This window comes from Vollenhovia emeryi, unplaced genomic scaffold (assembly GCF_000949405.1).
Source record: "Vollenhovia emeryi isolate VEMERY1.0 unplaced genomic scaffold, V.emery_V1.0 DF939182.1, whole genome shotgun sequence".
In the NCBI taxonomy this organism is placed as follows: domain Eukaryota; kingdom Metazoa; phylum Arthropoda; class Insecta; order Hymenoptera; family Formicidae; genus Vollenhovia; species Vollenhovia emeryi.
The window spans coordinates 563857-576661 of NW_011967184.1; the positions used below are offsets into that span (position 1 = coordinate 563857).

At 43.0% G+C, this 12805-nt stretch overlaps 1 protein-coding gene across 4 annotated transcripts in view; it reads right to left on the reverse strand.

Moving 5' to 3' along the window:
- LOC105562913 overlaps positions 1 to 12260 on the reverse strand; it is a 17509-nt gene extending 5249 nt beyond the window's left edge. Inside the window, exons 1-3 of one of the 4 annotated variants that reach the window (XM_012014083.1) lie at positions 11320 to 12260; positions 4394 to 4788; positions 1968 to 2205 (exon numbers count right to left, since the gene is read on the reverse strand). In XM_012014083.1, the coding sequence (XP_011869473.1) occupies positions 1968 to 2205; positions 4394 to 4705 (550 nt within the window). In that variant the 5' untranslated portion in view covers positions 4706 to 4788; positions 11320 to 12260. Of the gene's footprint in view, positions 1 to 1967; positions 2206 to 4393; positions 4789 to 7296; positions 7347 to 10121; positions 10556 to 11319 lie in introns of those variants that run through there. The other 3 variants (XM_012014082.1, XM_012014081.1, XM_012014084.1) reach the window with 3 other exon arrangements.
- Between the last annotated feature and the right edge of the window lie 545 nt (positions 12261 to 12805).

The following is a 12805-nucleotide window of genomic DNA, read 5'->3' on the forward strand; positions in this document are numbered from 1 at the left end:
TCAAAAATCGAAATTTCGTAAAATCCCTACGTACCGCATTAAAAAATATTGTTGTTAATAGGAACATTCTTTGGTTTTTTTTTCTAGGAGCCACGTACAGAGCGGAATTTGACACGCCGTCTAACGGTGTTCCTCCAAAGGAATGTATTTTGCCGCCACCTACAAGAGATTATTTGTAACTTTTTCAGTTTGTAATTACCAGGGTTGGGAAGTGACTCGTTACTTGTAACGAAGTTACAGTTACAGTTACTTCTTTTTGGTAACTCTAACTTAACTTCGTTACTTTCTCTACATCTGTAACTGTAACTTAACTCAGTTACATTTTTTTGATAACTAGTAACTAATTTAATAGTTACATTAATAGTTACTTTATATATTTTTTCAACCTCCACAGATCGCATTAGGCCTTGCATTTGCGCATAAACGCCTTTATTGCCGCTTTACAATTCAGATGCAGATTCGATATTTTTATTTCTATTGCAAGGGAGTAACTGCAAAGTAACGATTCGTTACTTTTCGAGTAACTGTAACTCTAACGCGTTACTTTCCAGAATTGGTAACTTGTAACTGTAACTAGTTACATTGTTAGCGAAGAAACTGTAACTGTAACTAGTTACTTTTATAAAGTAACTTTCCCAACCCTGGTAATTACAGATTAAAGTTACATTAATGAATGACTAAAACCGATTTTGTTTCTGGGCACTCTTTGTATGCAAAAAAATTCATGAAAAACGCCTCCAAAATCGCAGTCAAAGGTGGTATCCTGCCTTAATACCATACATTGGCTCCGTAAATCCATGACAACGGTTTTTACTGATGCAATTCGTTCTCATATCACAGCTCTTAATCTTAATACCCCCGACTTTTATTTGTAACTTATTTATGTATTAATCGTTTAAAAATATTTTCTCGTATTTGTACCGTTAGATCACTTGAAAAGGACCAGGAAACATGGTCGAAACGTTGCGAGTTTTGAACATAAAAATTGCCAGACATGGTCAAGTTATTGTTGAAGTCTCTTAAAACTAAAAAAACTCATAAAATTCTTCCAAGTACCATGTCCCACACCCTCAGAAAGAATTTCTGTTACCGAGACAAAAAATATTCTCGACGCATTTATATCTCTCGCAACCTCATTTAGTATAAAAATCAGACATCATAATAAAATCAATAATTCTTATTCTCCTCTATCGATTTAGAACAGATTGACTTACTTTATATTGAGACAAGAGTAACTTATATAAGCGTAAGTTTATACAATATATTCTTGAGTTTAGAGGAAATTTTCCCTCAATCTTGGCACCACGATAGTCGACGGAAGACGATACTATCATTTTATTTTAGATTTTAGAATTTTTCATTTAAGATTAAAATACTCCTTCCTCTATAGAAAATATGATTGGCGCTATATCGATCCTATTTTATGATACATTCAAGTGTATTGGTACCGGCAATGTTTTCTGTGGGTGCGCGATTGCATGATTTTCAGGGTAAATTTTAGGAGGACATTCTCTCCGTGTATCCGCATAATTTCGTCGCGGTTGCCGGAGAGAGTGCCGATCGGGCTCGAGTCCGGGATGATCGCTGCTTCCATTAACTTTGTTCAGTCTTCCCGGCACAGACTCAATCGAAGCCCGGCCGTAACAATGCTCGTGGCAGTTTCGCAGTCTCACGCCACTCGGCATCTTTACGAGGCCGCGGTCCCGTGGACGAAGGAAACCAAGTAAATCTGATACGTCAAGCAACTCGATGCCCGCGCATTGGTAAACCGCGGAACTTTATTAGGTCAGGTGCCGGCGAGTTTCCACGAGGTGGCTTTGCGCGAAGCCGCCGCCGCGGTTCGAGGGGACCCGTCGCGACCAGTCGGCGCTTCCTTCCTCGGAGCCTCGATCGAACGAGAGGAGGAAGAGGAACGGGAACGGGACCAGGAGATGAAGAGGAAGACCGGGATTGTGAGATTTGCCTACCGATTTCCTCGGAATCGATGAGACGGCTGAGCAGCCGCTTTCGGCAACGACGGTATCTCCATCCTCCGCTCTCGTTCTCCGGCGCGAGTCTCGCCTGGGAGTAGGTGAAGCGGCGCGGGGACGGCACGAGTATCCGGTATTCTTGAGATCTGATCAGCCTCTCCGGGGTGTAGCAGATGGGATTGACGCGCTCCTCCTCGGCGCTGCGCTCGCCGCCGGTTGCAGCCGCGGGCGAGCTCTGCATCCCGACGCAGGGGGATTATTTATTAATCGCGCGACTCCGTCGCTCTCGGGTCTCGACGGGGCCGGGCGTGTGTCGTCAAGCCCTCGCGACGTCGTATCGAAACGTTTTACGACTCTGACAAACGCGAATGAAAATTGGAGCCAAGAGGAAACGGGAGAAGGGAAGATACTCGAGGCACTAACGGGAAAATTGCGAACACTGACAAATTCGCAAACTAATTTGCGAATTAAATGACGAGTGCCCGCACGTATCTTCGCGTGCGCAAGTGATATCGACCAGCCCCTTTACATTTATTTGCTCAGCTATCTAATTATCTGAGCAGTCTCTTGCGACCGGATAATCGGATTGGATGCAATTCGCGTAATTCGTCGACGTCGCGAGAGAAAAAGAGGGGGAGGAGAAGAAAGAAAGAAAAAATCGCGCAAATGAAGATAAAAATTCACGCTTCGCCAGGCTGAAGTTCGAGAAATGTACCACCGCACGTGAAACGCAACCACGTGCGCGCACGGAGATTGTGTGTGCTCGCTGTAAATAAACCAACTTCCCGCCGAAAGGAAAACATGAACGGGAAAATTCGACGAGTGCAAAATTAAAGTGCGCCGCCGCGCCACATCTGCCGTTTAATTAATTTAACAGCGTCTGATAGTTCAATTCTGTAAGTACGCGAGTGGCGGCAGCGGGGTGTGTTTCTCGCGCGAGCAACATTTCAGCCAGTCCGAACGGATATTTTGAAAACGCTGTTCAGCGTCTCGGCTTCATACGCCGCTTCTTGAACCCAAATGACTTGAATTACATTAGCGAAGTTACACCCGGCGGGTTTATACGCGCGATCTTTGCGACGAGAGGAAGCAGAACAGTTTATTCGCGTTTATTATTTGAGATCACCTCACGTTTCATTAACCGGACAAATCGCAAATATTCATCTATTAATATACAGTATATACGTGTTTGTATTGATATTGTATAAATTAGAACTGGTGATTTCCTTCGAGGGCTTCGACATTCGAACTTCGCTGCTTCGAAGGAATACTAAGATTAAAAACAATATAATTGTAACATTCATATTGCATATTTGTAATGTGCATGTTATAGCACTTGAAAATTATAATTTTGAAGTAATTATCTATTTTTCAACATATATAAACAAGTACCTTTTATTTACAATATTTTTAGTGTTCTTTAAAGAAATTCGCCACTCGCGCGAATAAACTTTTCGAAGCTTCGAAGTTATCAACAGTAACAGCCCTGGTATAAATATGTATCTATTAATAACATATACACATATACTTATTGTGTATTCCTTCGGTAGAAATTTTCTTGAATCAAAACTGGCTTCGATTTAAAGAGCGTAAGACTCCAATCTAAAACGAGTATATTCTGTAAAAATGTTCGGCGACGCTGTGTTGCTAAAAGCTACGTGGCACTGTAGAGCAAGAAGAAGAGAGACTAAGGTGCGGTTTCACCAACGTTGTTTAACTTTAAGCTTAGCTTAATTCATTCTCTGTCTCTTTCTAACTGTTACTTCAGAAAGAGACAAACATTAATTAAACTAAGATTGAAGTTAAACGACGTTTGGTGAAACTTGGCCTAAAGATTTACAAGCTTATACTCTCTGAAAGTCAATCAGTGGATTATCACCGAAAACAGTGAATAGTCATTGATTTGCAGTTGTAAGTAGAGGAAAGTCCTCTACTTATGCGATAGGATTCTAATATGAGATGGTAGGTTTTCAACGTCCCAATTCAATCACAAATACACGATCTAACAATAAATTTTCCACTAAACAGACTTCACTCCAAGGGTAAAAAATTCATGGTGGAATCAACAGATGATGTCTGCTAATTTAGCAGAAAATAGGGGACTTTTCTCTATACCGCTAAAAATCGCAGTGGCATACTTATAACTGTAAATCAGTGACAATTCACTGACTGATTGTTACATAGCAGAGCGAACATCTTAAGGGCTGTGTCCACGATGCTGGAACTTGGTCCAAGTTGTAGCTTCGAGAGATGTGTAGTGATTCAACTTGCAGCTCTTATGGAACAGCTGCAAGTTGATTGGCAACACATTTCTCGAAACTACAACTTGGACCAAGTTCCAGCAGCGTGGACACAAGCCTTTACAGAACACAGGGCTGAGCCTCGAGATCGCGCGTATTAATAAGATACGTCGCCGCACTCACCGTTTCCCTGGCGTCCCTCTCGATCAGCTCGACATCGAGATCGCCCTGCGCGAACGTGCACAGCTCGATCGTCTCGTAGACTCCGCTCTCCTGTTCCTGCCCCGAGACATCCCTTGCGAAGCTGCCCGAATCGTCCGAGTCGATGCAGGACGGCGTCGACGCGGGCGATCCGGGTGATCGATGATTCCTGACGCGACGCGATCCAGGCCATACCGCGATCTCCCGATCGCTCAGCCACCAGCCGAAATTCTCCTCGTCGTTGGGCGACGACGAGGCGTACTTGGCGCCGTCTCTCCCGTCCAGATAAAACATCGCCCGGCGATTCCTGATGTTTCCTCCCTCTCCCGATCGACGTGGGTCGCGTGCAGATTTTTACCGCGCCGGGGAAATTCCGCCTGCAAGCAAGACGGATTGACATGCGGAAGAAATCGAGTTTCGCGGTAATTCCCGCAAACAGGAGCGCGGCCTCGTGTCTCGGAGATTCGTCTCGGGCGACGAATCCCGACGAGCGCACAATCGATCTGCCGATGATAAATTCCGCGCGATTTCGATTTGTCAACGATTTGCCGAGGCTCGCGGACGCGCGGGAGTTTCGCCGATCAATCCGTGCTCCGAGCCCTTCGGAAATTGAAGACAACGTGAAAGTTCCTCACGCTGCACGCGACGTAACGAATAAGTAGCAATGTTATATAATCGATTAATAAAATATATATAATATAGAAGATCTCGGGTAAGATTTCAATAAGGGGAAGATAAACTGATGGCTCTAGGACGAAAAATACAAGCTTTGACATTACACCCACAGAAAACATTTCCGGATCCAATGCTATTACACTTGAATGTAAAATAGGATCGATATAGCGCCAATCATATTTATTATAAAGAGAAAGGAATATATTTTAATGTTAAATGAAAATTTCTAAAATCTAGAATCGTCTTTTGTCGAATATCGCGGTGCCAACTTCGCGCGTTGTAAGACGAAGGGACAATTTATTCTAAACGCAAGAACAACGACAAATCACTCTTGTCTCAATATAGTAAGCCAATCTTTTTTTAATTCGATAGAAGAGAATAAGAATTATTGATTTTATTTTGATATTGTCTTATTTTTATACCAAAATGAGGTTGTGAGAAATATAAGCGCGTCAAGAATATTTTTTGTCCCGGTAACAGAAATCCTTTCTGAGGGTAGTGTAGGCTCTCGCAAAGCTACTTGCAGTATCCTCACTCGGACATCTGGGACGTGTGCCGTTTCTCTCTCATTATTAATTTCATCCGCGTTTCATTCCTCGATCATCCTGGTCGAACTGGATTTACAAAAGGCGGCGACTCAAAATGTATGAATGGTACGGGCTGCATAAAATTCGCGGTGTGTTAATACGTGAAACATTAAATCTTTCATGAGCGACGGAAAGCGGCGGCTGCGCGTGTTTCACACAGCTGGAAACTCGTACAGCCTTTTAACTACCCTCGCTTATTTAGTAATGCCACTTAAGTATGCACTAAGTGTGTGCCGATGTGTACGCCGAACAAACGATGAAATTTTCATCCGTCCGAAATCTCGCGCGCATCTCGCGTTCACAGAGCTACAAAATTCAACAGCAGCCGATGCGTCTGATTAAAGGTACAATTTTACAAATCCCTTTCCTCACGTGAACAACCCGACTGTCGTCATTTCAATTAAGCAGACTTTTACGCCACTAAAAACGACTTGCCGACACGTTCATTAAGTTAGATTAAATATTGTACACCGTAAAATGGGATAAGGAAAAACACTTCTGAACATCTCTCGTTCATATCAATGTGAAAAACATTATGTATGGATATGAGGGAATTAATTTTAGACAAACGTAACCCGAAATAACGGGAAGCTTAGCACGACTTTTGGAAAATTGACAATTTTTACTGGTTTGAAAATGATTCTTTTTTTTTACAAGTTTACCAGCGCTAGCAGGCAATCTTTACTCGTTTCGGCTTCCCACAATATTCCCTGCTATATAGAAATTCTGCAGAAATGGCGCGAGACTTAAACTGAAATCTGTTCTGTATTTTACGGCGAATCTAACCGTCGTTTAATTTAATTTACTTATTACTAAAATGATTTTATTTCGTTTAACTGAAAGGTTAATATTTTTTTATGTTTCACTATTCTCGCAAAGTGGTTGAATCACTGACTTTATTACAAAGCTCGTGTTTCTTGTACGATTACAAAGGAGGAAAATACGTTTCTTTCACTCAAAGAATGTGTGCAGGTTATCGTAGGAAGCTCGATAACCCTTTCACGATTCTGCAGAACATCTTAGGCCTAATATTACATTTGTCGTACAAATTTTTCAAGCGTGTTGATTGGCTGCTAGATAGAAAATTTCTAGGTACTCGAGAACTTTACTATTCTGCAGCCAATCAACGCACCTAAATTTGTCGTACGACAAATGTAATACCACCCCAAGTTTCACAAACGTCGGTTAACTGCTAACCGAAGGTTAATTGACTCTCTACCTCTTCTTAGAGAACAAGATAGAAATAGATAGGGAGTTGACTGAACTCTGGTTAACAGTTAACAGACATTTGTGAAATTGGCCCTAAGACGTAAATCGTCATGTAAAAATGTCGCGGCTATTATAGGAGAGAAAACACTCGTTAATAACACAATATCTTCCTCGATCGTGATAATTATTGACAAGATCTCTCACGGTTATTCGACAAGTGTAGAGCCCGATTGCAACGTAATTAATTTTCAGCGAGATACGCCGATTGATCGACGAGTCGGTTTCCGCACTGGACACTGCATTCCGACGATATTTCATTAGATCGCAGGTGGTCGCGGTCGCGTGGATACACGCGCGATCCGATCACAACGCGGGCGATCGGATCTCCCGGGATAAGATCGTGTTTTAACGAACCGTACTCGATGGCCACCGCGCGTCACATTTCGCTTCGCGATCGCGAGCGGAACCGCCGCGACCGATTGACGCTTAATGCGTCGCCAGCAAGCCGACTCTCGCCATCCATTTTCTTGACCACCGGTCGTCATGGCGACTCTAATTTAATAATCCGTCATTTCCCGCTTTGCGCGTCGCACCTTTGCCGGCGCTGCCGATGTCGGTGGCGACTTAGCAGCGGCCGCATCGACGAGCCGCGGTTCTTTGCTTCTTTTTCTTCTTCTTCTTTTTTAGACTACTTTGACCGCGCAATTGTTCGCGAATCTCGCCGAATTTTGCCCTGTATCTTGCGGCTAATCACAAAAATCTCACGTCGCCAAAATCTCCAGTCGCGCAAAAACCATCGCGATTCGGGCGAATCCCCGCGAAAATTTTCACCCCCCCCCTCCAGCGCACTCGTAGGAAAAACGCCCGTGCACTCTGAAAAGCGGCGTAATGCTCCGCGAAATAACTCCTTCCGGACGCGGTGAATGGAGCGGCGTATTTTCAATGAATTACGCGAAAAGCGTTTACGTTTCGAGTTAAGTAAAGAAAGTTCGGTTGAGCGAGCAGCTTGGATTAAACGAGCTTAGTTTAGCGATTCGCCCTTTGTTTGATGGGCCCTAATATCGCTATCGTGAAAGGACGTAAAAAGAAATTCGGTCGCGTCCAAGTTAATTCCAAACGGCCGAGATCTTGCGATCGTTTCTAATACTGTTATTTAAGAAGCAGTTCTTTAGTGATTATCTGTCGACCGCCACTTTCTCATGCGCCTTGACTGAAGCCAACGACACCATATAGCAGCACACTGTTACTTAACTCACGTATGTATTGTATTTTAATCGGCACTATTTATATAGTCCATCGCTCTTTAGCCACTTCAAGAGCATACACAGTTGGAAAATTTGTGTTTTCTTGTTAAAAGAAATGCCCGTTAAAATTTTTGTGTTAAATGGTTAACACATTCATGTGTTAATTTAACAGATTGCTCTTATGTTAATTGACCTTCCATGTAAAATTATTAAAATAACTGAAAAGAAATGTTAAAACAACACAATGTGTACTTATTTTGTAATCTTACACAATACATATGTTCTATATTATTAGTAACAAGATTTATCTGTTAAAATTTACAGAATGAAATGTTGATTTTATTCTATATAACATAAGAGAGTGATCTCGGACCATTTGGCTAATTATTACATCTGGGCCTGGATAGATCAGTTGGAAGAGCACTCGCCTGGCAAGCTGAAGGTCCTAGGTTCGAATCCTAGCCCGTTACTTTTCTCGCCGAAAAATAAGTGGCGTGTCTTATTGTTAGTGCCTACCTCCCCGAAGATACATTCCTATTTATTATGAAATTACATTTTTAAAATTCATTTTGTCATTAAAAAAATATGTTAAGTTTACACAAAATTTATGTTAAATGATTTTGAGATTTGCATTTATTTTGTGTTAAAATATTAACAGACTATTAGTGTGATCCTTTAACATATCCATATTATGTTAAATTAACACAAAAATTTGTGTGGACCGTTTGGGACATGTGATAGGTATCTGTTAAATTTAACACAAATTTTTCAACTGTGTATGTTCTAGATGGAAAAAGCAATTTGATTGTTTAAATGCCGTAAAACTGACTTCCTCAAAGCCTTAAAATTAATTTTAAACAATCAAGATCCTGTAATCGTCTCAAAATAAAGAGTTGTTCTTGTAACGTTTCCGGATCCAATACACTTGAATGTATCATAAAATAAGATCGATATAGCGCCAATCATATTTATTACAGAGAAAGGAGTAAGGTGGAGTGGGGTAAATCCGTACACGGGGCAAATCCGCACTAGGCCCTTATTTATTCGAATATACGTTGCATTGTACCAACTGTAAGGTAGAAATCTTCCTTTGGTTAGCATTCAATGATCAACATAGGTAGCCGCCATGTATTCTGTGATTCCCCCGTTTAACTCGTTCGAGAAAGTTCATGGTGTTTCCAGGTGCAGAGCAAAGATTGAGTTTAAGCATTATAAAACGATAATTTAAGCAATAGTTTACAAATCTATGTGTTTATCTTCGATAGGCACAAAGTATAGTAAGGTAAGTTTCCTTTATAGTAATAAAATATTATTATATTATATTATAAATATTATATTACATTCAATATAATTTTTAAACAGGTAGGTGCGGTTTTGCCCCAGTTCCGGGGCAAGTCCGCCCTAGCAGCACTGTTGTTAATTTATTAATTTATTAAATCATAAGTTTCAGAAGTTATTTTTAATCCAAATTAATGCAACTTAAAGAATGAACCATGCGCTAAATAAAAACACTAAGATTATTAGGTTTTAGTGGAATAGATAGAAAATACATCAGTTTAAAGTAAACTTTACAATTTCTGGGTCGGTTTTACCCCACTCCACCTTATTTTAATCTTAAGTGAAAAATTATAAGATCTAGAATAAAATGATAGTATCGTCTTTTGTCGAATACCGTGGTGCCAAGACGGAGGGAAAGTTTATTCTAAACGCAAGAATAAATAAAATTACTCTTGTCTCAATATAGTAAGTCAATCTTTTTTAATTCGATGGAGGAGAGAATAAGAATTACTGCTTTTATTTTGATATTGTCTTATTTTTATACTAAATGAGGTTGCGAGAAATATAAATGCGTCAAGAAAATTGTTTGTCTCGGTAACAGAAATCCTTTCTGAGGGTGTCTTCTCCGCCGATTGCTTTCCCCAGGTACTCTGATTAAAGGTAACGACATCGCCATATGTAGCCGTATTGGCACACTGTTATTCGGTTGATACATACGTTAGAGCTCGATCGGGACGTACAATTTACTCCAGCTTTTGTGCCTCAGCTTCTTCGAAGCATCGATTTCAGGCCTACTTTCGTTCGCGCTTCTACACCGCGTTCCGAAATGTCGCGCGGCGCACTTTTACCGGTCTTGCATCGTTATTTACTAGCGTTTTCCGTGCCATTGGGCGGGCATAATGATGTACGTGCGTTCGATCGCGATGATTCCCACCGACTGACAGGGAATGACGTGTCCGCGGGCCCTGTTCTGTATTCGTGATAACTCGCTGACCCGTGTGTACTGTGATAATTTCAGCCGTGCCGAGTATCGACTGCTCGATTGTATGTGTGCGCACGTACGTGTGTATGTACAATCGCGCATCGTCACGATGTTGCTAAACAGCCGGAGGCAGAGGCTCGTAAGCGCGCGCAAATAGCACGGTCAAAATTGCGCGACGGTATAATTCGCGAGAGCTAGAGAGAAAGAGAGAATCGCCGTTGACGCAAAAGCCCCCTCGGAAGTTTCAGCGGAGAGAAAAAGAGTCTTGGGCGGCATCGAGGAGGAGGAGCAGGAGGAGGGAGGGAAATTAGGTTTCGGAGAACCTCTAAAAATGTCGTGGAAAAGTCTTTCTCGAAAGAGAAATCCTCGCAAACTTCCTTCCACTAAGAATCAAGCTCGACGATCATCTTCAAGACCCACAATCGCACGGGGAATCTTCGGGCCAAGCGCAGTTTCAGAACGACGGGACAGTTGCTCCTCGAGCTATTTCCGTGCGTCGAAAATGATTGCACGAGTATAAATGCGGGCGATAAGATACTTTGCGATTTGTTATTCAAAATTTCGTCGAGGCATCGTCACGGAATTGCGTCACACTTATTGCACGTAACATTCGCCGTGCACGTATAAGCACAGAAATGTGCCAATTACTGGTCCCTTCGGTGTCTTAGATCAAGTGCAAAGAATATTACGTCCTAAACGCAGAGTGTCCCAGGCGTCTGTGTCTATATCCAAATCACGCGAGTCTCCAGAAGATTATCCGAGAAATGAAACATCTCTCTTAAGCGTTAGATTATCCGGATTAACTGTCATAAATGCAATTTTCCCTCGTGAGCCGCGAACGAATCTCGAACGGTATTCGCAGCCAAACATCGGCGCGTACATACCGTTATCACGCTGATTAATTGCTTTGCTCAGGCTGATTAATTAACTAACCTCAGGCAGCGAGCGCGTAAATACTCGATTATTATATTATATAATTCGCCGGGCACTTATTCAATCGACGAGCGAAACATTCGCAAACCATCGCCTCTTTCCCACTTTTGTTTTCGAGAAAGGGGGTGATAAACGGTGCCATTTTTCTCCCCCGCTGTCGCTTCGATCGGCAATCTCTTGACCGTTTTCATGTCAAACACCTCTTTTGCACATCGATACCACGACCATATTTTTGGGACTCGCGATAGCGTCGCTGGCCGCGAGCGGGACAATTTATTGGCACTTATCACGCGAAAGATAGGCAAGTCGAGAAACCCGAGCTTGCAGCAAACCAAACTCCATTTCGGGAACGTTAACACATGTGTTTATCTGATTTATTGCGGTATCTATGAGCCTGACAGCTCGAATACGTGGAAAAATCGCGCATTATATCGTCGGGGAAACATGCAGCTTGCGCCTTCTTGAAAGAGAGGCTCGCCAGATAACGCGCGCGCCCAGAAGCGTCGCGATCCGTAAGATTGTCTCGCGGAATAAACTGTTTTCCGATCAGTCAGCCTGTGGTCTAGGGATACGATTAAAGGGATACTAATCCGCAAGTGCGTGCGTAAGAGTATTCGAGACTGCATGCTGATTTTCGTTTTTTCCGAGAGATTTTTACGGTCAAAGTTCAACCGGCGCCGGGGACGGACGGGCCCCGGGGCCGGCTTTTTTCGGGGCGCGTTTTCGGCACGCATATTAATCAGGATGACGTGGGACAGGCCTTGATCGGGGGAGAAAAATGATCGCGCATCACCGATAACGTTATCGCGGCGTCGTGCGTCGTTGCGCTCGCTATCAGGTGTAGCGGACGCACGTGCATGCCGCCGCGGTCGAGGCGCGCGGGTGCGATTACACCTGCATTCGCGAGGTGGCCTGGACGATTCCCGGGAGTAGAGACCCTGTAATCACCGACTGGCCATAAGAGTTCGTCGAATTCCCGCGAGTGAGAGAGAAACGTCGGCTATCTCATTCTTCTACGATCGTAGAATCGAACTCTTACGGCCAGTCTCTGATTACAGGGTCTCTAGAAGACGCTAGAGTCTCCGATTACAGGGTCTCTAGCGTTTTCCAGAGATCTCACTCTTCCACGATCGTAGAATCGTAGCCCATGTTTCTCTCTCACTCGCAGGAATTTGACGAACTCTTTTGGCCAGTCTTCTGATTGCAGGGTCCCCTACCGGGAGGAACAGCGCCGAGAGCGTTCGCGACGACGAGGGCTGTTTAAATCGCGCGAGAGCGAACGTTCGGGCGAGAGAACTCCTGTTTATGAGCGTGCGACGTTTCACGCGAGCGATTCGCCTCACGTTGGATCTTTAAACTTCGCTCGAATCGCGTAAAATCGCAACCAGAAGAATAAATATAGTTTGAAATGTATTTATAAAGCTCCGTGTTTGCGGAGCGTCTTTTTCTCCGATGGGGTAAAATCGAAATGGCTAAATTCGCGACT